Source organism: Amblyomma mixtum, chromosome 2 (assembly GCF_055824585.1).
Source record: "Amblyomma mixtum isolate Tamu chromosome 2, ASM5582458v1, whole genome shotgun sequence".
In the NCBI taxonomy this organism is placed as follows: domain Eukaryota; kingdom Metazoa; phylum Arthropoda; class Arachnida; order Ixodida; family Ixodidae; genus Amblyomma; species Amblyomma mixtum.
The window spans coordinates 158,262,802-158,287,273 of record NC_143013.1 but is presented as its reverse complement, the minus strand read 5'-3'; the positions used below and the strand labels follow the sequence as shown (position 1 = coordinate 158,287,273).

Genomic DNA, 24,472 nt, shown 5'->3' with positions numbered 1-24,472 from the left:
TGAGGGCTTTAGTGCCCATGAGGCGGCTGACGTGCTTGCAAACTCGGCCTCAAGAAGTTTCGACACGCATGTTATGTTTGTTATTACATGAGCGCTTTGGCTTTGGGACTCGTAATGCCTAATGGCGGTGTTCTTCGCGGCGGCTGGTGTTTCGGCCCTTACTGAAGCAGTGAACAGTGTACAGAAGTGGTGGTCCACTGCCGCCACTGCGTACTTGTCGCGGTGCAGGTATGCTGCCGCGTCCAAATATTCCACGTTCGGCGAATTGGCTTTGCGAAGCCGTAATGTAGGACACTGGCGCTCGTCGTGTGCCTGTGTGAACGTCTTTAAGCATGTTTAGATATCGGGGTAATAGCGATATATTTCCTGTGTTGTTTTACTGAGGTTTCAACATCCAGTGCACGAGTCAGTGCAACTGTGCCTGCTCGGAGTATGATAGTTCGCCTAGCTTCGGTCTAGCTTAGTATTTGAGATGCACGGAAGGCTTCTGTTCCGCAAAATCCCAGGGTGGTAGGACGCTCCGTCGAGGTGTTTTTTGGAAGGGTAAAAGCCGTATTGTATATCGCCCTTATGATGGAGTCAAGTTGCTCTTCCTGACCCTTTGGTAGCATGTGAAACTGGAGTCTGATGTGACTTGGCTGAGTACCAGTGCTTACACCAGCCCCCGGGCGTCTTCTCGCATTGTTTGGCGATATTTGGTATTGCGGCTGATCATGTGAGCTATTTGGCTTGATGCGGTTTTGCGAGTCTGGTGGTGTGGATGTCACGAAGGTTGTATCTAAATGACCAAGAATGCGGATTAGGTTAACTTCCCTGATGGCTTGACCCTCGATCGTGACGCTGATGGAACCTGGAGAGACGTATCTCGGGCCATGTACCCTTATGACCTCTGGTTTCTCCAGGGCGCGGAGTAGGCTTCTTTCAGAGGCGAATTCCTCGATGATCCAGGCTGCTGATTGTAAGATGGCTTCTTTTTAACCCAGGAGGCCTTTTTGGCCCATATAGTTATATCATTCGGGTACATGGTAAAGCCAACATTTGTAAGTGCTTGTAGTGCACGCGATAGCCTGAGGCGTTGCTTTGTGTGGCGTATCTTTGACATCGAAACGGGTTTGACCAATGCCCACTTTGGCCGTGCGACCCGTGAGGAACGCACGCATATAAATTAACTATTCGTCGCAGTTGAGGTCATTTATGGCTTGCAAGGGTCGCCTTGTGGGATGTATTGTCGAAGGCGCCCTTTAAGTATAAGGCCAACGCGAGATCTTCTTGACCTCTGGCGATGTTGGTAAGCATTTCGCGCAGGAGCTGGAAGGATTGTTGGGCCTACTGCCATGGCCTGAAGCCGACCATAGTAGGCGGAAAGAGATAATGTCCTGAATATAATTTTGGTTGGGGGTGTGAATGACCTGTTCATATGATGTTACGAGACACTGGCCCGAGGGAATCAAGAGACAGTCGCTTGCCGTGCTTGGCAATGGTGATAACTTCATGTGGTCACTTCCTTTTCCCAGAAGTCATCACTGAATAGTCAGTGATGGCTTTGGTATGCGGATGACTATGATTACGAATAATAGCGTTTGTGATTTTATGCGCTCCAGTAGCGGTGTTCGGCTGCGATGCTGTCTGCGGCATGCACCCCAGATGTTTTTATTGGGGCATCAAGGATAGGTGTTTGAGACCGTTCCCGGTGGTAGAAGAAGATGGTATTGGAGTGTCGCGAATATAACGCGCCTACAGGGCTTCCGTGAGCTCCTTGTCGGACCCATAGAATTGTTGAGCTATTGTTTATAGGGCACGATTAGTGGCCGATTTGGCTTTGTAGGGTTGAGTCTGCTGAGGATGGGCCAGATATGAGCAGTACTCAGGGCTCCTTAAAAGCGCCTTCCACTTCTTTTCCCTTCCTTTCACTGAACTGTACCCAATTCTGTTGGGCCAGTTGGCTGGAATAATGTTGTGCTTGCTCTCTGACCGAAGCCTATGCGCAGACACAGTTGGTTATTGAGTCTCTACTGTTTCCAACACCTAAAAAGATTTTCTTTTCCCACAACAGTAGAAGATGTAGATGGACTTCCGGAGTGGCGGCCGTGCGAAAGCATTATTATATCGTATGTTTTGTGTCCACTGTGCTATGTTCTTGTCCTTCTTTCGGGTGTGGGGGGGCGGGGGAGCATTTACGAAACGCTTCCCAATTAGTGATGTTCTTATCCCCCATGCTAAGTTTGAGCTTGCGAGAAGTCGTGATTGCTGCACTCAGGATGCAATGATCACTCCCTAGGGTCTCTCCGAGGTTGATCCATGTGGCTTTGGCAGCGTTCTTCGTAAAACATACATCAAGGGTGGTGTCTGTGCGTATGCTGCTGCCGATTCTGGTAGGTGTTGTGAAGTCCCTAGCTAGCCTGAAGCCATCCCTGTCCGATGGTTCCAGCAAGGAGGTGCCCTTTCTGGTGTCCTTTTTTTATATACCCTAAGGCCGTATGGAAGGCGTTCAGGTGGCCCAACACCAAAAGCTGGTTTTTGCCTGCTATTCGACCACATTCCTGGATAACGTTTCCGAACTGTTCCGCACGAAGTGGGCTATATAGGTTTAATAAAAAAGTGCTGCGTTTCCCTCGCTTTTGCGAAAGGACTTCCAGCAATATGTGGTTAATCACGCTAAGTTTGGTGGCGTGTGCCACTGAGGCTATAGATTTTGATACATACACAATGACGCGTGGGCAATCCGGATTAAAAGCCTGTAGTAGCCTCTTAGGCAGGCAGATTGCGATACTATTCCTTGAAGACTGATGATCGCGAGTGGAGTAGGGAAGGTCTGAATGGAGGATTGTAGCGAGATTTCTTATTTATGTAAGGAGCCATTTTCCACTGCCATATTTCCATTTTATTTGGGATGTCAGGAAAAGTATTAGTAGAGGCTGCCGTCGAGGCTCCATTCTGCATCACTGCCGTCACTTGTATATATGCGCCTGTATACCTTCGCTCTTGGGTTATAGCGTGGGCTGTGTACCAGGACACGAACGCTGCGTTGGAGCTCGGTTACGGTTTGCCCTAGCTCTGTACTGGTCTACGTCTTAGCTTGCATCTGGTTGGCAAACTACTGCTACTGGGTGATGAGAGTTTGAATTGCAGCTTGTAAGCTTAGGGAACTAGGGAGTTCTGCCGAGGATGCCATTACTTGCGCAGTGGGTCTTCTCTAGTTTCCGACTTTTTTTGACAGTTGTGCTGACTCTGTTACTTGTGCTTTTACGCGCTGTAGGCGCCAATTTAGCTCACTGACTTGTTCTCTAAAGTGTGTGTTGTCCGTGCGTTGTTGGGAACATTAGGAGCAGATGTTTGAAGGACGAGAGACGCTCAAAGCTCGCCACACCACCTGGTCATTGGTGTTGGGTGTTGTCATTTTCGTGGATATCTTGAGGTTCTTCCCAGTAGATGTTGACGGAATGTAGGATCGGTCTTCTGCATGGCGTAGGTCAACCTTGGATCTCGAGTGGGAACGTAATCTCGACCGCGAGAGCGATGAGGTTATTGATTAGAGCTGAGCAACCTGAACCTTAGGTTGGATGCACTGTCGGCTCTGCAAAGATGTTCTGGATTTGGCTCGTTTGCAAGTTGCACGTTTTATTGGGTAGGACAGGATGCTTTTAGCGGTGTCGTGTGTCTGGCTTAAGGCGTTTTTGGCAATCCCAGGACCCTGTGTTGCGGGCCTCTCCGCAGGCTGCGTAGCGTGAATATCATGTAAGGAGTTCAGCTGCATCCCTCGCACCACAGTTGCGGCAGATCTTTTTTATTTTATTTATTGATCTTTTATCTTTTATCTTGATGTCTTGTGTTCGGCACATATATGACCAGTGTCCGATGCTCTCTGGCATACCTGGAAGAATTGATGGGTAGGCTTATAGGGGCAGCATGCCATTCCTCCCGCGTAGTATTAGACCCAACGGGGAGGAGTCGGCGAGCTGTAAGTGATGACCGCTGTCGTCGATTTACCGAGCATGCGGGCTTGCAGGAATTCTAACTCCTTGGGTGCGAACTCTGAGGTGGGACATGAGCTCGTCCGCCGGTGTGTTGTGTCCCAGTACGGGTATGACTCCTCTCAATACTCTGTCTGGTGCAGCCACGTATGTGTTGCGGTATTTCATGCATTCGAGCGTGATCTGGGAGATTTTCTTTAGTAGTACGGCTACCTCCTGGTGAGGGGTGCTGATTCTAATGATGTTAAAGCCGGGCCGAAGTCGAAGCAGGAATTTAGAAACTTTTGTGCGCTTGTAGACGTTTAGCGTTGTTAAAGCTATGGTCTTCCGGCGGCATCCGCAGTGCTGGTCCCTCCTCCTTCGAGCGTTGCTCGTAAAACTCGGGTGCAATGTCCTCTACTTCCCATTCAATTGAGTCTTGACTTCTTCCGGCAGCAGTAGGCATTGCACAAAATGCTCTGGGGCCAGGCTAGCAAGCGGTGCAGTTTCTATATGGCACGCAGACGTGACGCGGGGCTTGACGTGCACCGACGGAGGGGCGTTTGACTTAGCGCATTAGTGTCGCCTCTGTCTTCGAAGGCAGCGTTCCAAAAATAGGGAGCACTCACGGCCAACGAAGTTCTCTCAGAGGTCCCGGCCTGCACTGAAGATTTCGGAACCGCATATGAGGCGATTCGGCAAAAGGGCAAAAGGTTGACGGAGCCCATACAGAGCGTGTCCTCTCCGCTAGGCTCCTCAGGGTTCATCCCCGAGTCATTAAGCACTAATATATTCTGATGCAAAATTAAAGTTTCCATACGAAGCTATATAAGCGGGCTTTCCCAGGGAACGTGTTTTGGGTAGCACTATCACAAAAACGCGGTAGTATTACAGCATCAGGAGGTGCGGACAAATGTAAGCAGAGCACGCCTTCGAACCCCTCTCGAAAGTTGCTAACTGCAATTGGCAGCTATGGCGTATGTATGGAGGTTTATATTTCTTTTATTTTCAATTGGAAAGGCATAGCTACACTACAAACGAAATAGCGTACTGCGTTTAATTATGTCCCCACCTCTTCAACTCGCAAGGCGAAAGATTTTTATATATTTTCACGCAGTAGTGGTTTCGAGAGCAACCTAACGACTTCCGGTAAGTCAGAAATGTCCCAATATCAAATGCTTTCTTACCAACAATCGATCTTTGCAACTCTTTTGTACTTGAGGGGCATAGCCGCGGGACTCAGCTGATCTCGAAAGCTTGGCTACAGCGCACTGTGCAGGCAAACAAAGCATGAGAGCCAGCACACCTTACAGCCGCCTCTGTGGCTGCACTACCTCCTGTTAAATGGCATTTACACACACCCCTACTGCAGTCAAAATATTAGCAACGAAGAAAATGTGTCATGCAAATGTTCGCAAGGACTGGAAAAAAAAATGTGCAAGAGAAATCAATGAAGGAAGTAAGTTTAATGTAAGCCTACTAGGGTAAATGACTCTGCGGCAATTTATATTTGCAAACATCCAAAACAAAGCACATGAGTATATCTCGCTCTTTTATCCTTCTACCCTTAAATTCTAGTTAAGGAGAAAGAGGAATTGTGTAACGAGAAAAAAAATTAATCTCTTGCTTCGGCCGTCAAGAAAGCGATCACCTTCAAGTGTTTCGCGAGACAATGCAGACATAAAAGAGGGCCCCACAGGACTTTCGCGCACTTGCATTGATCTCAGGGCATTGTTATCGTGTCCCGGAACGTGGCGAAGCGGATGTGACTTCCCTGCTTTGTTGAAAAGAACAGTTCATTCTAAAGATTGCACATAAAGCAAATATTCGTACAGCTTCACGTGCAGCAGACCACGCATTGGGCCGGAAAAAGACTCGACTGCAGCGCCGTTATTTGGCGTGGCCGCCAGTGGGGCCAGAGTTTTGGTGGAGCTGCGAAACTAGTTGCACTAACGATGGTCCAGCCAGTCTGTTAAGACTAGTGGCATGTAGCGCTTCCATGGCAGGCCCTTGCTAAATCGCTCGCTTTGTCAATGCGCCGTTTTTTATGTTAAGAGCCATGCACCACGTGGTTGCAGCCATGGAACTAGAAGCGCTTGTGCTCAGTTCATGCTAATGCTTAGGTCGACACGCTTTATGGCGGCTGGTCTTTGTGGCACTCTCTTGCCTTAGTGAAATCCACTGCACAACCATCATGGCCTACATTTCTCCGAGGGAAGGGGAAGGGAATCTCTTCGCAGTGAATCATAGCAGTTTTTGCGAGACTTTGTCACGCTATAAATCTATGTATACCGAGGGGCGTCTTCAGCCGGAGAGTGCATCTTGCAAACTTGTTTCTTTCTACACCCAGGTCCAATTCATCCACGTCAAAAACTACAAGTTGGACATTTTCAGAAACGCTGCACAAGGAGGAGTCTTGGCATATTCCGTCCCATGCCTTGCCCGACAGGGCAAACTGGTCAGTGGCATCAGCTGTCCTGGCGAGCGCGTTCTACATAGCGCCGCAAATGCGCTAAGCTCGAAGGAAGACCCTTACAGCTTATTTTCGCTTTTTCTAGAGCGAGTTCTAGAATTAAGACTTTATCGGTTAGGGGACAGGGAATATGCCTACTGGCACCCTGTTATTTCCTGTCCCGCTAACCGGTTGGGTCCCCCTATTCTAAAGCTCTTAAACATCTGATGGACTTTGGAGTAGGGCGAATGAGGCCTGCGGAGAGTGGGCAGTGCGACAGGCGGGACTGCAACAGGTAAACTGGTTGTTTGGGAAAGGAAATGGCGCAGTGTCTGTGTCACATATGTCGGTGGACACCTCAACCGCGCTGTAAAGAAGCCATAAAGCAGCGTGTGAGAGAAGGAAGGAAAGAGGTGCCGTTGTGGAGGGCTTTGCAGTAATTTAGACCTCCTGGGGATCTCTAACGTGCGCTGGCATCGCATAGCACACGGGCGCCTTTTGCGTTTCGTCTCGATCGAAAGGCTGCCTGCGGGGTCGAGTTCTTAGACTCGGTAGACGAGCGGCCTAACCACTGAGCCATCACAACGGGTCGGGACTGATCTGTTCCTGTGAAATTGGGTCTCGTGTCTTGTAACGCTGCCTTTGAAATCGCCAACCGGAACGGAACAGCTGAGGGATGCTTACGAGTGCTTTTCATACCTGCCTTTTGTTCATGCGTATTGTGTTCATCCGTACTGCGTTCATAGAGGTGGAGCAAAACCTGTGTTGAAAAGCGTTTTAAAATCAATCAGGACACACTTAAGCACTGTTGACATAAAACACGTTTGGAATAAGAGCACTCACTACTACTTCAGCCAGTGATTGATACTGAATTTCCTAACTGTTATCTGTGCCTCAGCTGGGTTGTTTTTAAAAGCAGTATTTAGTAGCAATGGATCACTGCCCGCGGTGTCTTGTAATGCTACACTGGGCAATTCGGGCAGTGAACAAAATTGGGTTTTTATTGCTTGAAAAGATCGATCACTGCAGAGATGCCAAAATTATAGCGCTTACAATTTCGTTCTATTATTGTTGTTTAGGTACTATCTAATAATCTGCTGACGAATCACAGCTGAGAGCGAAAGCAGGTTCTTAATGTGTGACTATACAAACAAGAGAGAGATAAGGAAATTCTTTCGCTTAAAGCATGCATTGTGCGGACCCGACCCATCCAGACAAAAGCATTTTTTTGCCGGAAACACTTTATGGACGCTCTTTTTTTACGTATATTGTAATATTATAGTATGACAGTTACTACATCCGCAGACCAGGACAATTTTCCAGTTTTTCTTGGTATTAAACTTGTTGCTGTTGTCAAAAGCGTTCCCCATTAGTTTAAATGAGAGTTTTAAGAGCTCGATGCGATAGATGGAGACAGGGAAAAGAAAGATTTCGGTACACAGCCCAAAAGACCATTACCTTCAAGATTTCCATACCAGTATTGTGCATTTACTCAATATTCACTATTTTTTTCAAGAATCTTAGACATGTGCATTCGTGCTTAAGCAGTAGCAACGCACTAATTATGTGGCCATATGTTCACGGCAGAATTACCTGTGTCCGACTATAACTTCTAATGAAATGAATATCGCAAATTCGGTACCTTCCACAGGATCATGACGCTGCAGGTCTCGAAAGTGTTCTTAAAGCCATCCTGGCAAGAAGAGGCCACGACGAACTGACCAAGGTAATGACAGCCGTTATTTCCACATGCGTGCAGTAGATATACCTTCAATGCCCACATCTGCTCACAGATGTACCGAGGCTGTTCTCTGCAGAGGGGCAAGCTCATAATCCTCCTCTAACTGCCACTGGTGGTCGATACACATGGGTGCTTGGTAAAACACCGAACACTCTTGACACAGGAAAGCTGTTCCTACTTCTCGCTTTTCACTTCCCCATGTCGCTTCCAATATTTGCTTCACGCCGTAACTACTGTGCCCTCTCCCTCCGCACAGCAGCTGCTGGGCTTCTTTTATGCAATAAGTGTCACCGTGCAAGTCACCCCTGCCACCGCAGTGTTGCCTTTTGCTGACGCCTGCGACAACGCTAGAGAATGGAGTATGAGTTTGACAACCCTCGCTGTGAAGTCTTATTTTGCTTGTTTGTGTACAAACCGCTTAACGAGAATTTTTAGCCTATGGGTTACATAAGCCTCTGTCCCGAATTTATGGCGTTTTCCCGCATGTGGCCTCTGCCCGTCCTCTAAATCTAATTGAAGCAGTAGAGCATAAGAAAAAAATCCAGAGGGGCCTTTTAATGTGATTATTGTAGAGCAGCCACTAGCCTCTTAAGGGGGGACACTGTGCCTAAAGTAATTTTCGATCCTTAAACACCGACAGCTCAATCCAGGCCGATCAATAATTTTTATGCAGTTTTCACAATATCGTATCATTTTAAGCTATCTGTTGAAATTGCTAACCAATTACAATTAACATCCTTGTAAAGTCATCCCGGTCACATTGAACAGTCAAAACAAACAAACTAGAGACCATAATTGTATTCCTCAGTGTCAATATTTATGCTTTCATTCTGAAATGCTGTAAGGACGAGTGGTCGCAGAAAATTTGAAAGCTGAGAAAATTAAACTTAATATATTTGCACACCACGTTTAACTCGACCAAAAGCAAGATCAAACCTGGCAGTAAACGATGCAAGCAAAGAGATGTCCTTTGTGTTTGCATCGTTTATCGCCATGTTTGATCTTCCTCTTGGTCAAACGAAGTTTGGCTGCTGACCAGGGGAAGATGGCGGAATGCCCCATTCGCAGGGGCCACCAGAAGCGAGATTCGCTCAATTGTCGACGCCCACACATTGATGAAGTGCATATTTAGTAGTATTTTGCTACGAGTCGGGTGAATACACGAGTATAGGAAAATTATTTTAAATATAGGACTACCACCGAGTAACTTATAATCACTGAGCCCCTTCTGATTTCCTACCGCGGGGAAAAAATATGACAGTATTTGAGGTTTTGCTTTTAGTCTCCGGCTAGAAAACCACCACATCAGGCCCTATTGCTGGGCACGCCATTGGTCCAGTAACTCAGGCGCCCTTCGCCGAGTAAGTAGGAGGTATCAAGCCTGTTAAAATGCGCGCACACTGCAAATGGGACATATAAGATCGCGATACAGCATGCCGTTGGGCTATTTGGTGCATCGTAAAATTGTAACACGATGGGAGTCAGCGCATGCAAAGACGCGTGGACGGGCGCTAGCCTTCAAACTGTGTTTTTTTGAAACCTACAGGGGCGGTGAAAAGAAATGGGAACACAGCAGCTTTTTAGCAACCAGCTTAAATCACGATAAAAAGAAATAAAAGCGTAGCGCGTAGGCACCGCGTTGTTTGCGTTTCTTTCCATCGCGATAGAGCAACTACCGCGCGTAATATCGGACGTAAATGTATCCTCGACTACTCACATGCCACGCGCATTGATGACACCTCTCATCATTATTACCTACCGTCCAGGTAAGCACGCTTCAAAGATTTCCTGCTTTTGAACAACTGCCCAGTTTGCCTTATTTGAAGCTCCTGCAATAGACGAATGTCCTCCTAAAAGTCTTTTCATCCTAGGGAGTTATCCTGCAAGCGTTTAACGCAACTGGTTTTCTGTCCTATATGCTTTCCCAAGTCAACGGACTGCGATAACTACACCAGCCTCGCACTCGAGGAAGGCTTTAACATATGTTTTATCTCACAGGCCCCTTTTTCATGAAAGTTTTTATAAAGTTAGACTTGTAATTCACAGTCGCTGTGTTTAAGAACAAGGAACGTGCATGCCTGGAGGGTACCTACTCCATAAAATGGGGCCTGGTCACGCCTAAAACACCGGAACAAGTCTCCATCGACGAAATGTCCACCGTGCTCTCGGGCCACTACACTGCGATGCCTTCCGGGGGGGGGGGGGGGGGGGGCTTGCCGCTTCAAATTCAATAGTCGCTCTCGCCACCCGGAAGAATATGTCAGCGACTAATTGCATCACTTAAAAAGCTTTCAGCAAACTGAGTAGGTAGAGCACCTTCCTTCCTGACGTGCTTAGGGACAGACTCCTCTGCGCCTGTAATAACGTGCCAATGCAGCGGCACCTGCCTGAAGAGTCAAACCTAACGTTCGAGTCAGAAGTCAAGCTCCTGTTTGAAATGAAGATGGCGAAAAAACTTTAGCATACTAATGCAAGCTCAGTGTATGGCCGAAGCGCACCCAGTTCACAGTGCCATGCCCAGCGCATATGAAACAGACGATAAATTGCTATCGCAGGGGATAGCTGCTCTATGCTGCTCAGGCAGGCCTCTTAGAATGAAGGTGGCCACTGGGGCCAGTGTCAGCGCAATTGGGGAGGCCGCATTCCAAAATCGGCTACCTGAACCGTCAGTAGACCCACGAGACATGATTCTGAAGAGTAATTGCGGAAGAATGACACCCGGTAGGGGAAAGGTAACCGTTCCGGTCCTGGTCGGACGAAGAGGGGCAATCCTGCCTTTATTTTTAGCTTCGGACCAGTCTCCAACCTTTCTCGGACGAAAGCGGATTAGTGCGCTGCAGCTCCATCTCAATGACGTCAGATACATTGAATCACGAGCGTTAAGGAGCTGCTGACGTGCTACAAAGAAGTATTTTCAGAGGCACTAGGAACATTCAAAGGTGTGAAAGCCAAAATTGTCGTCAAGGAAGATCCAGTTCCCAAATTCTTCAAACCACAAACAATTACTTTCGCAATGCAAGACAAGGTCGCAGAAAAGTTGCAAAGAATAGAACCAGAAGGGGTACTGACACCAGTAAGAACATCCGGCGGGGCAGCCGCAGTTGTTCCTGTGCTCAGTTAAGACGGCCGCGTGCGCATATGTGGCGACTTCAAGGTCACTAAGGTGACACAGTGCTCGAAAAATATCCCCTTGCTGCGATTCGTGAAAATCACCCAGGTGTGGAAAAAAAGAAAGCAATCGCGCGGAGCCAGATCCGGTGAGAAGGGGTCAACATCAACATTGCACCAAAAGTGCGATTTTTAAAAATCTTTCGACACCAGATGGCCTATCGGAGTAGCTTCAGCGCCAGCCATATTCAAGAGAGAACTAAAACATTTGCTACAGGACATGCGACACATCACCGTGTACTTTGATAACGACTTGGTAACGGGAATGGACTACGCAGAACACTTGAAGAACGTGGCCAGTGTGCCACACCGTCTACAGCAAGCAGGCGTCAGGCTCAATTTAGATTTATGTTCATTCTAGCAACTGTGGGCCATGTCATAAACGCAGATGTAGTGAGGCCAACACCAAGGAAGATAGAAGCTGTCCTGAATGCCACAAGTCCCAAAGACGCCAGGCATCTTCAATGCGTTTTCTACCTAAGATTTCGACAGTTGTCCGGCTCTTGAATCTGCTACTTACAAAAACTCTGTGGAAGTAGGTAAGTGTAGAGTATCGAGCTTTCAAAAAAAGTTAAGATGTACTGACTTCTGCGTCGGTACTACATCGTTTCGATTCGTCCAAGCAAATCTTTCTCAGCTGCAACACTTCATCATCAGGAATAGGAGCTACTCTCGAACACAGACAAAACACGGAAACATCCTATTGATTTCGCATCGAGGAGCCGAATTTGAGCAGAAAAAAATTAGTCAGCTATAAACAGAAGCCCTTGCCTCAATTTTCGGCGCCTCGAAGTTTCATCGGTATCCCTGGGGCCAACATTCTGATGTTGTAACTGGTCACAAAGCACTTCTGGGCCTTTTCGGCCAAGACAAGCCCATTCTCACCGAGTATGATAACTTGGTCAATTACCCTGTTAGCGTACAAATAAACGCCTGTGTACCACCCTGGCACCAGCATCAGCAATGCTGACGCACTGACGCGGCTACAGGCTCCTACAGAGCCCGGTACAGTACCCAAGCCTACTGGCATCTTCATGCTTGAATGCTCATATCTTTGACTTCGTCATCCGCCATCGCCAAAGCTACAAATCGTGCTTCCTACGCCGGGCGCTCCTTAGTGTAGATGAGCTGCCAAGAGGAGGTAATCGGACACAATTTCAGAAGAACCATACAGAGTTTACTGTTCAGGAGAACTGCGTCTGGCGAGGAGCATGAGTCTTTCCTGAAGAACTGCAAGCAAAAGTTCTTGAACTGATTCGTGAAAATCACCCAGGTGTGGAAAAAGACAGCAGTCGCGCGGAGCCAGATCCGGTGAGAAGGGGTCAACATCAACATTGCACACAAAGTGCGATTTTAAAAAATCTTTCGACACCAGAGAATGGGACGGAAAGCATGAATCCGTGGCTGTTTCCGAAGAAACCATGGTCTACACTGTTTGTCAAGTTTGGTGGTCCATTCCAAAGACAATACTTTTTCAGCCTAGCCAATGCCTACTCTAAATGGGTAGAGGTGCTTCCCTTTTATGCAACTTAAGCGGACGCCACGATTCGATGCCTCCGAAGCATATTTTGCGCGCATGGCATACCAGACATCATTGTCTCCGACAACGGCACCGCATTCAAGTAGACAATGAAGGCGGCGCCTGGGTATATCCAAACATCGAGCGGATCCTGCTTTCCTGCAGGACGACGCCACACGCGTTCTCTGGGTCCCCACCCGCTGAGATCCTCATGGACAGGCAGCTGCAAGCGCCCACTCAAGGAATGCACCTCGGCCTAAGAACGTATGTGGACTTCAAGCGATTGAAGCAAAAGATGCGCTGCGTTAGTAACGTACGCAAAAGCTCTTTGCTTTCGTCCGGCGAGCACTTCTTTGTTCAAAACATCCGTCCACGCCCAGCTTCGATTGCCGGAACGGTTCGCCATCCCACAACATCTTCGTCGCTTCAAATACGAGGAACGCTGTGGACCACGGACCACGTGCGGCCGCGAAATAGGCCCGCCGTTCTCTCAGACTTCTTCAGCAAAAACGGCATCAGGCGAAACCGGTTTCCGCCATTGCACCCAGCATCGAATGGAGCAGCGGAAAACGTCAAGTAGACAATGAAGGCGGCGCCTGGGTATATCCAAACATCGAGCGGATCCTGCTTTCCTGCAGGACGACGCCACACGCGTTCTCTGGGTCCCCACCCGCTGAGATCCTCATGGACAGGCAGCTGCAAGCGCCCACTCAAGGAATGCACCTCGGCCTAAGAACGTATGTGGACTTCAAGCGATTGAAGCAAAAGATGCGCTGCGTTAGTAACGTACGCAAAAGCTCTTTGCTTTCGTCCGGCGAGCACTTCTTTGTTCGAAACATCCGTCCACGCCTAGCTTCGATTGCCGGAACGGTTCGCCATCCCACAACATCTTCGTCGCTTCAAATACGAGGAACGCTGTGGACCACGGACCACGTGCGGCCGCGAAATAGGCCCGCCGTTCTCTCAGACGAGGAGGAGCCTCTTGCTGCACCTGGCGCGACAGCGGACAGAGCTGTCGTCCCCGCCTCAATGTGCGGGATCGCCCCCAGCTTCGCCGGTCTTCCCGGATCCGAATACTGTTAGCTACTATGGACTATAGAAGCGCAAACATGGCACCGTTTGTGCCCACGTGCCGTGCAGCAGGCTTCATAACAAAGGCAGGGATCTGACGATTCCCCAGAGCAGCGGGTGCCTTCTCAGCGGCACCCAGTTACAGGAGGAGAGAGAAACAATAATAAAATCTCTTCCTTTTACAGGAAGAGAAGAACTCCTCGGGGCACGTCGGTGACTCGTTTCATCGTTCGCTTTCAGGCTCGCCCACTTAAAATACAATAACAGCAGTCGTGCATGGAAATGCGTCATGGCGGTAAATTTTACCCTCAGTACAGTCGACGTTTAGTGGAAGTCTCAGCAAAATTAAGAGCTTCCAATTTCTCGGCTGCTATGTTACAAATCATGACCCTTTAGTAGCGCCAAATATGAAGCAGCATAAAGCCTGTTATTAGAGTTCCTTTGAAACACATGCGAGTACATGCTGGCTACACGTACTATCGCATCACCATATGAAAGAAAAATCGGCTCCTTGCCTAGTGGTTCTGAGGTAGCGTCTCTTTGCAAGTGTGGAATTCTTTTGCATAAGGCTTATTGCGTGCTTCTTTCCCAGGGCTTGTTTTTTAAAAACATTATGTGGAATCTGATCAGGTGAATTATTCCTTATATTTCAATCATAACTTAAGTGACAGTTTAGAGTTCAAGATCCTTAATGTTGAGATTTTTTTTAAAAACTGCATGCTTCTTTATTGTAATGAATCTCTATAGCAGCCTCAGCTGTTCTGTAGCCGCATTTCCTAGCATATGGAGGAGCTTCAACTATTTATTTTGCAGCAAGGAGCCTATTGTCATTTGCGTGAAATATATGGAGCACATTTTGAAATCTTTGGCTGGAAAATTATATTCTAGGTACAACTGCTTCGGGTGTCTGGGGTTGTACATTGTACCCAACAAAGGGCACGTCAAAAATCCTTCATGCATTTCATTCTTGACTAAATTGAGAAATTCGGACCTTTTTTTCTTCGTTGTGCATAAATATGCTCAAATACTAAAGTTCATATTTTTTTTTAATCAGCTTGGGTGCCTTGGTGTGGTGCAGGGCGTGTCTCTGGCCGGTTTTTTTCGGAACGAGACGAAAGTCCTCATGTACTCCTACAAGGGCTCTTTGACTTATCCACCGTGCAGCGAGGGTGTCACGTGGCTATACAATACAGAGCAAGTGGAATTTCAAGAAACTACCGTGAGTCGCTTGCATGTTATACCAATATGAACTTCCGCCGAGGCTATCTCTGGAAGGAACCACTTTTTTCCTCGGCCGGAAGCGCCGGCCAGGTGTCAAACGTAAACGCAGGTAGCGATGGAGCGTCGCAAAGATTCTCTCAAAACAGCGACATTGATTGCTCAAAAATAGCTTCCTTTCTTTCCAATAGATTTGCAATCGGGGCTAATCCATTTTTTAGGTTTAAGGTCATCATGGCAGTCAAAGTATGCTCACAAACTAAAAGTGAGCATCTCAGGACAAGTTCTCAGTGCCTAATCACTTAAATTCGAGATCTTTAAGCGTTTGTCGCAGTGTTCTACCACATATTTCATCGTTTCATGTGAGGTGAGCATCTGTGCCTTAAAACTGCAGACCCGAACGACGCAGGTTCGATCCCGGCCGCCGCGGACGAATTTCGATGGAGGCGAAACACTAGAGACCCGTGTAATGTGCGATGTCAGTGCAGGATGAAGAACCCCAGACAGTCGAAATTTCCGGAGCGATTCACCACGGCATCTCTCATGGCCTGAGTTGCTTTGTAACGTTGAACCTAATAAACCAAACCAAACAAAACGGGGCTTCTATGCAAACTACCAAATGTAGCAACATCAATTGAACCTTCCAGGTCAACTAAATCAGTGTCATGTGTGTGAAAAGCATAGAAACTCATTTGTGAGGAGTGCGGTGGGTTGCGGGTTGTGCGGTCGTTTGAAATGGTGTACATTGTTCAAATGTCTTGAGACGGCTGAAAGCATAAACTGTCACTGCAGAATAATACGTGCTCTCACTTACCCGAACACTGAGAGGAATATGGTAAAGAGAGATTCCTGAAATAGTGCACGGTGAAAGAGCTTGGAGAGCACGCAAACTGGTCGAGGCTTATAAAACGAAAATCCCTGGTAGATTAGCAGTGGTAACCTTGGAGGATTGTGTGAAACCAGGTTATTGGAGACGGACAGCAGTGCCAGGTGCCCCAAAGCGCGATTTCTTTCCTGTCATGACGCTCACAGAGGGAAGTCAAGGCGAAGATTTGCACTGCACATCACGAGTGTGATCGCCTGTTGCAATAGCTTAGTGCTCATGTGCAGTGGCCAGTGATGATTATCTGTTCGCCCTGCCTCATGTTTGAAGCAAAGTCACTGCAATAGTTATTCGATACCTCCACGTTGCCCAAGGTGAGCCTCATTCAAAGTTAGAAGGGTGATAGTTGCAGCTAGCAGGTCGTTCACATGAGGTTCCATGGCGCAAAATGACGGGACAAGGCAGGACACAAGCGCTAAACTTCAACTAAACGCTGAACTTCCACCACTAAACGCTTTATTGGCGCTTAGAGGGGTTTATAAAGGTTCAAAGCAAGGGCGTGAGGTGGGGGGGGGGAGAGGGGGGAGGAATCAGACATCTTGAAAAACACATTGGAACCGAAGGAAACATAAAAACTAGCTAGCACGTTTTACAAGTTGCACTGTGCACTGCATACAAAAAATAAATGTCTTTTATTGATAGCGCTTAACCGCTTACTGCACGATTCATTTATTTCTCGCTAAAAAAATTAGTGAGCTCCAGTAAAGCGAAGGAACCGATACGAACCTTGGTTCTAAGTAAAACTATCTGGTTGCTGCGTTTCAGCAAAATATTTACGCACATCATGTTGACACGCCTTGGAGACAGCGGGTCTTTTGTGACAATATAACCGCACCACACTAAATCACAGAAAGCTTATTCATTCAGAGAAAAGTATTTTTTTTAGATACCCAGCCAACCTAGCGACTAAAATGCATGTGTAACAGTAGTGGTGCGTCTTTTGTTGCAACCTTTAGAAGCAGAATAGCATTTCTCATCCAAGTCGAACCTAATCACGCGACTACTCAAGGGCGGCGTTCAGCGCGCCTAGTTCACTAGGCAAATGGCAGCTTTTCTTATCCCTAAACTGCCTTCGAAGCCCCAGTGACACCAACAGGGCCACATGGTTGGCTGCTTCGACAAACACTCTGATTTAGTTAAATAGCGCACCTCTCTAAGATTCCTATTCACCATTACATCTGAATAGGCTCGCGTATATGGTTTGCTTTGTTCGAACGCGGAAATTTTCCTCAGAAAATGTGTGCTGTCTAATCTTGTATCGGCTTTGTTGTTGCCGTGCAACAACTATGCCCGTTGCGTCACTGTGAAATCCAGTTTCTTTGGCATCCCTTCCAATGCTTCTCCGCAATTTATGGGCCGTATTCCTGCCTTTAATATAATGCACTTGCAGAAAACTACCACCATTATTCCTTGCTTTATGTCCGTAAAGACTATTTCCCTCTTCGTCTCTCTTGACTCCCGTGCTTTTGCTGCCTGTACTAGCTGTAGACAGTCCTCTTCCTCACACCAGCTGCCGGAAAGATATGGGAACTTTCCTTTCGGTATGGAATAGGCTAGTGTCCTGTAACCGCTTTCATCCTTTAATCAGGAGGAGTAATTAAGAAGGCCGCGTAATTTCGCCGAATACGAAAAAGCTTGTAACATCACTCGATTGTGGGCAATTTATTTTTAGAGCTTAATTCATGGAACACCACATAGGTACAATTATTCATAGCTGCATGCTGCATCAAATACAATACGGAAGTAAACACCTCTCTTGAGGGCAGTTTGACGGATTATCGTGACGACAAAGAGCTTATAAAATTCTGGGGGGTTTCTAGCGCAGTTTCGCATCTGCACTCAGGGCCAACGCCATTCCGCTAGCTCGACCACAGCTGCGGCCATGAAGAACCACACCACCGAGGAATAGCCCGCAGGCAAAACCATTTATTGGGATTTCCCAATTCTGACGGCCTTACTCGGTTAAGCACAAGCAGCAACGGTGGCCCGAGTAGGAAGGGTGTTTGAGTGCTGCCGGGCCCAGCAAAATACGAGTATGCAGGCGAATCAGAAGCCGCTTTTCTTCCTTTGAGAGACCTTCACAAGGGCGGGAATAACGGGCATGGCCATATTGATGAAGTAAATGTCTTTGAAGGAGTAAGCTGGTGTGAATTCGAGATCCTGAACGTCGGAATCAGAGGGGAATGTCCGGTTAGAAGGCGCGCCTCAAGGCCCATGCGAGGAGGACCCCAAACTATACGCCGGTGAGCGGGGTCCCCGGTCTAGAGGCTGTTTTGGAGGAGGTGGTAGGCTAGTTACGGTACCCAGCCCTGCTCGGCGTTGTGCCATGCAACAGCTTGCCCTAGAGGGTCTCACTTAATATGGCATGCGTGGTATGGTGATGCGGTTTTTTGTTGTCGACGTAAACAAGCCCAGGAAATCGCTCTTCTCTTTAGCTCAGCCGTCTCCACGTACCACGAGGCAGTGAACGTTATTCAAAGTAACCGCGCGAATTTCAGATTTTCACTACATCTGATCGATTTTGTTGTCCGTCTGAAATGGTTGGTGCGAGCGCAGGAAGCATTTTATAGGTAAGATTTTTCAACGAGGAGGAAGAGTCTTCAGTGATGAGTGTCTCGCTCTAGAGCTTGGGTTTCTCAGAGTAAAACATTCCTACTCACTTACGAGGTGTTCGCTACTGGTGACAAATAGATGATGTTACTTGATAAATGTCAAGGTGTTATATGACTTATTAACACATAATGATATTCTTGCACTGTGGTCACTACACAATGTAGAAATGATCAAGGGGCTTAGTGTCCCAAAGCGGCTCACGCTATGAGGGATCACGTAGTAGAGACCTCCAGAAAATTTCGACCGCAAGGGGTTGCGGTCTTGCACTGAGATCGCACAATGGGTCTCCAGCAGTGCGACCGCCATGGCAAACATTGAACACGCGTCATTTGGGAACGCAGCCGAGTGGCGTAACCACAGTCACCGCGGCGGCATATATAATTAGGGAGCTCCTCTGGAGCTATTTAGTGGTAATGCATGTGTGAAAACTGCTTTTAAACCAACCTCAATGAAAACATAATAATTAAGAGCTGCAATTTTTGTGTAAAATATACGGCAGCGGTTCAGTTAGTTTTAAAGCCGACTCTTCTATACAAATAAATGCTTTATATATTGACTGCAGTAGCATTGAACGTAATTCTCCCTAGAGGAAAACGATTATATAGGCACATGTGCATGAAGGTAAAGACGTAATTTTCGGAGGCAAAGGAGAAACCGAGCTTTAAGTTAAGCGCAAGAATTAAATCACGGTTGGTGGTATGAACCGATACCACTGATCAGGGGCTTGCCATAGCCCATATAAGGCCGTCTCGGCGTATTCTTAAACCCAGAAAAGGCTTCTAAGCTGAAAGGGTGGAGATCCCGTGATAATGAAGCACAGATCATAGGACTCCAAGAGTTCTGAACGCATGAGAATCATTTCTAATGGATTATCTGCAGAGCTTAATTTTGTGCCTTGAGGCAGATCTGTCGAGTGCAAACATAAGCCACTTCTGTTGGCCGAATATAATTAGGTGTTCACGGCGAAACCACATAGGTCGTATAGATGGGAATCATATGATGCGCTGGTAGGACACTCACTGTACAAGGGAGGGAATTGTCAATTTCATACGTTTTAAGCATTTTCCATAGCGCCCTACGAATGTCTACTTTACAGTTTTCAGGCAGGTCGTTTGCAAGTCTCATTTGCGCCTTAAGCAAAGGACGCGCACACTCCAGGTACCCACTATCGACGCACAAGCGGAAGTCTATTGCAAAAGTCTTACCTATTGTATCTTTGTAGTTGTGTGCCTTACTATAGTGTTTGCCTCATGTTCCATGCGGTTTTTGCTTTCAGCTTGATGACCTACTCACCACGGTACCCAACAGCGGCTCGCGGCCAAAGGTTGATGTATGGTCGGAACATAATCTCCGCATCTATTCGGTATACAAGTCTAAATCTGCGTAAGAATAAAACCTCACTGACCGCATGCCAGAGTATCGAGGACACTTGCTGCTCGCCCCGCGAATCATACTTCCGTTACGAAAATGCATGGTTGACTTTATGTTGAAACTACAGCAGCCCGCAACACACCCTGTTGAAAGAATGTTGAAAACGTGGAGAGTTTTTGGTGATGCAGTGTGTACAGCATGTGGAGCGCATGTTGATAACTGGCACATGAATTGCTCTTGAGTATGCGCTAAATTAACACAAAACAAAATAAAAAAATCCTATTAATACATTCGCATTGCGCCAGGTGGACTGACGACCGATGCAATTCCCGGCGGTATATTCACATTTTTGCTGCCATATCTCGTTAACGTGACGCTGACCTCCCCACTCGTGTAGTGCTCCAGATATACGCACAAACATACTTGTCCATACATATAAATACACATCCATGAGATAAACTGCATGGAACAGTATTTCACACTAGGCTATGGCATGAAATAAAAGTTCATAACTTTTCAATCATAAGCGCAATCTCGGTTCAACCCTTATATAGTCCTGCCCACCGGCGTCCGGATCTGCGCAGGTAGTGCCCTGCCGATCAGCAAAGTTATGTCAATTATTACTATTAATATTTCTTTTCATGTAGTAGAAGTAATCGAGTTCACATGCATTGATCTGTTAGTTGGAGGCCTTGATTCATGCATAAACAATAGAAATGAACCCCTAAAAAAGCTCGCCTTTTTTATGAGCGCACATACGAATCCTCCTATGTAGGTATGCCTGATAGAGCATATTGCACTACAAGCACTTTTTTCTATGCCAGAAAATGACTGAGCGGTTTACGAGAATTTTAACAGGTGCTGCATGCGTTCTTAATATGTAAAATGTTATACAGCAGCCGAAGAGTTGTACACAAATGCATACAGTAGCGAATGTAATCATCAAGCTACTGAGAGATGCAGTCGAGCACAGCAATGAGATATCCCAGCAGTAACGAAAGGGGAAGAAAAGGAAGCCTTAGGATCAATGCGAAGGGGGAAAGCAGCTGGTGAGGATCAGGTAACAGCAGATTTTTTGAAGTACGGAAGAGACATTATGTTAGAAAAACTTGCCAACTTGCATACGCAATCAATGCCTTGTACCAGAAGCTTGGAAGAACGCTAACATTATCTTAATTCATATTAAAGGAGAAGTCAAGAACTTGAAAAATTAGACCTATCAGCTTACTGTCCGTTGCCTACAAAGTGTTTACTAATGTAATCGCTAACAGAGTCAGGACAGCCTTTGACTTCAGTCAACCAAATAATCAGCAGGCTTTCGTAAAGGATACTTTACAGTAGACCACATTCATGCTATAAGTCACATGACAAAGAAATCCGCAGAATATAACAAATCCCTATATATAGCATTTATTGATTACGAGAAAGCATTTCACTCAGAGCAAACCTTAGCTTTCATGCAGGCATTGGGGAGTCATGGTGTGGCACAGTGTTATGCGAAAATATTGGAAAATATTTGTAACGATTGCACAGCTACTATAGTTCTCCATAAAATCAGCAGTAAAATTCCAATACAGAAAGGTGTCAGGCAGGGAGAAACAATCTCGGCAATGCTATTCACCGCTTGGTTACAGGAGCTATTCCGGGGTCTGAAATGGCAAGAGTTGGGGATAAGAGTCAATGTAGAATACCAGAGTAATTTGCGATTCGCCGATGACATTGCCTTGCTAAGCCACTCAGGACATGAACTGCAAAACATGATCGATGAGTTAGACAGGCAGAGCAGAACGGTCGGGCTTAGAATTAACATGCACAAAGCCAAAGTAACGTTCAGCAGCCTAGCAAGGGAACAGCAGTTCGCAGTTGGTAGCGAGCTGCTGGGAGTAGTAAGAGAATATGTCTACTTAGGGCTCATAGTGACCTCTGATCCGGATCATGAGAGCGAAATAGCTAGAAGAATAGGAATGGGGTGGAGCGCATATGGCAGGTGCTCTCAGATCATGAATGGTAGTTTACCAATATCCCTGGACAGAAAAGTATACAACAGCTGCATCTTACCGGTACTCACCTATGGTGCAGAAACGTGGAAGCTAACAAAGAGGGTTCAGCTTAAGTTAAGGACAACGGAGCGACCTATGGAAAGAAAAATTGGTAGGTGTAACGTTACGAGATTAGAAGAGGGCGGAGTGGGTCGGGGAACAAACGCGGGTTAATAACATCCGAGTTGAAATCAATAGGATGAAGTTGGCTTGGGCCGGGTATGTAATGCGAAAGCAAGATAACCGCTGGTCCTTAAGGGCAACGGAGTGGATTCCTTGAGAAGGCAAACGTAGCAGGGGACGGCAGAATGTTCGGTGCGTGGATGAGGTTAAGAAGTTTGCGGGGATACAGTGGCCGCAACTGGCAAAGGACAGGGTTAATTGGAGAGACATGGAAGACGACTTTGCCCTGTAGTGGGTGTAGTCAGGCTGATGATGTTGATGATGATGATCATACAGTACCGGCGCTACGCGTGGCGCTGGTACTGTCGTGTATGTTTCTGTCTTCTCCCCGTATTTCGCGCAGTTTTCTTTTTACATGATTCAAGAGTACCCTTAGCGAAAAAGATGATGTGCTTAAAATGCATTTCAAACATATTGTATTAATTTCATATCTATTTCGCATTTTTTTGTCCTTATGCTTAAACTAAATGCTTTCTAAGCATACTGCAAATAGTATTTTGAACTTTTTTTAATATACGTGAAAAGTTCATTCTTGCCCGCTTGGCATATTTATAATGCATTAAAAATATACTAAAAATATACAATAAATACATTAGATAACACTAGAAATACACTAAAAATATACATTTAATACATTAACCCTTTGAGGGTCGAATTATTTTGAAGAAAACTTTCCCAGGTGGTCAAATTACTTTATTGCGGATCTTGAATCTACAAAATGTATATAATCGAGAATAAGTAGTAAAAAAATTAGGAACAGTACTTTGGTGACAGCATCACTCACAACTGGAAAATGTTCAATAGAATAGAATAGCAACGGTGATAAACAAGCTAAGAGCAGCACCAATAAAGATAGAAATCAACTTTCGCCGCCTCTGCAAAACAGTGCCCACAAAGAGAAAACACGTTTCGTGCGACTCCGTTGCGATCCCGCAGCGGTATCGAAACCGCGTAGGCGCGTTGCCACACAGGGCGAAAATACCTCGCGAGCAACGGTGATAAGCAAGCTAAGAGCAGCGCCAATAAAGATAGAAATCAACTTCGGCAGCCCCTGCAAGATAGTGCTGACAAAAAGAAAACTCAAATTTCGCGCGACTCCGTTGCGATCACGCGGCGAACCCAAAACCTACAAAAGGGGTGTTGCCGCAGTCTGTGCCGCCGCGCTAAAGCTAGACATAAGTTCTGCTTATCTCCGTAAGAAGGCAGCACAAAATTCAAACACTTCTTGTAAGTCCTAAGAGGTGGAAGCACCCCCCAGTGAGCACGCATTGTTCTATTGGCGCAAAATTTCAAACAGAAAATCGAAACCGTACCCGTACGGCAAAGACCTTGCGGGACAGAAACCGCCGCCGTACATATACGGCAAAAACCTTCAAAGGGTTAAAAATATATTGCTAGAATTGCTAGTCGAAACTTGCGTCAGATATAGGTCGGGAGTCGAACTGTCAACCAATAGATACACGGGCGTCTAAGTGAGCCGGTCGGCCTTCTCAATTGTGGTCCTTTTCGCTGGCATATTCAGGCCCGGAAATTCCCAAGGCGTCTTTGTCGGTATCATGCTATCACGTTCTCCGCACGTAGTGTAAATAAGTGGTGATTACGATCCTGCTAGAAGTTACCATAAACTATTGGACTTAGAACAGAAAAGCCTTGAGCAGGTTGGTAATTCATCGCAACACTGTAATCATAGCGCGGGAACAACGCAGGCGTTCTCGTCACGTCTCGTCTTTGTCCTGCGATGTTCCCGCGCTATGATTACTGTATTGCAACGAAAGGACGACAGGAAAGGGGGAGTTTTCACTGTTTCCTAAAATGTCATTTCGAGCACTGGATTGTTCCATGGTAGCTTGAAGTGTAATGCAAATATTTTTACGCGGACTACCGATTTGTTAGAAATTAACTATACCTGGACGGATGAATTGCGTATTTACTTTAGAAACATTGCCAACATAAAAATGCAATTTCCCGAAACTCGGTTTCGAGCTTTCGGTTATTCAACGGCAGCTTGAAGTGTGCTGCAAATATGCTAAGGCGGACTGCCAATTTGCTAGAATTTAAGTATTGTTTGGACGAATTAGTTGCGTATTGACGGAAGTCCGCTTCAAATACGTTGACAACACGCAAATGCCATTTCCCGAAACGCGATTTCGAGCCACTCGACTGTTTAACAGCAGCTAGAGGTATGCTGCAAATACGTTTAGAAGGGCTGTCCGTTTGTTAGAATTCAAGTATACTACGGATGAATTAACTTCATATTTACGAAA

General features: G+C 46.6%; 1 protein-coding gene across 1 annotated transcript in view; it reads left to right on the top strand.

Annotated features, from left to right (window-relative positions):
• LOC149361391 (carbonic anhydrase 6-like) overlaps positions 1 to 24,472 on the top strand; it is a 66,154-nt gene that overhangs the window by 21,814 nt on the left and 19,868 nt on the right. Inside the window, exons 4-7 of the mRNA XM_089568063.1 lie at positions 6,301 to 6,408; positions 8,054 to 8,128; positions 14,980 to 15,120; positions 19,892 to 19,945. Coding sequence (XP_089424189.1) covers positions 6,301 to 6,408; positions 8,054 to 8,128; positions 14,980 to 15,120; positions 19,892 to 19,945 — 378 coding nt within the window. The remainder of the gene's footprint in view (positions 1 to 6,300; positions 6,409 to 8,053; positions 8,129 to 14,979; positions 15,121 to 19,891; positions 19,946 to 24,472) is intronic.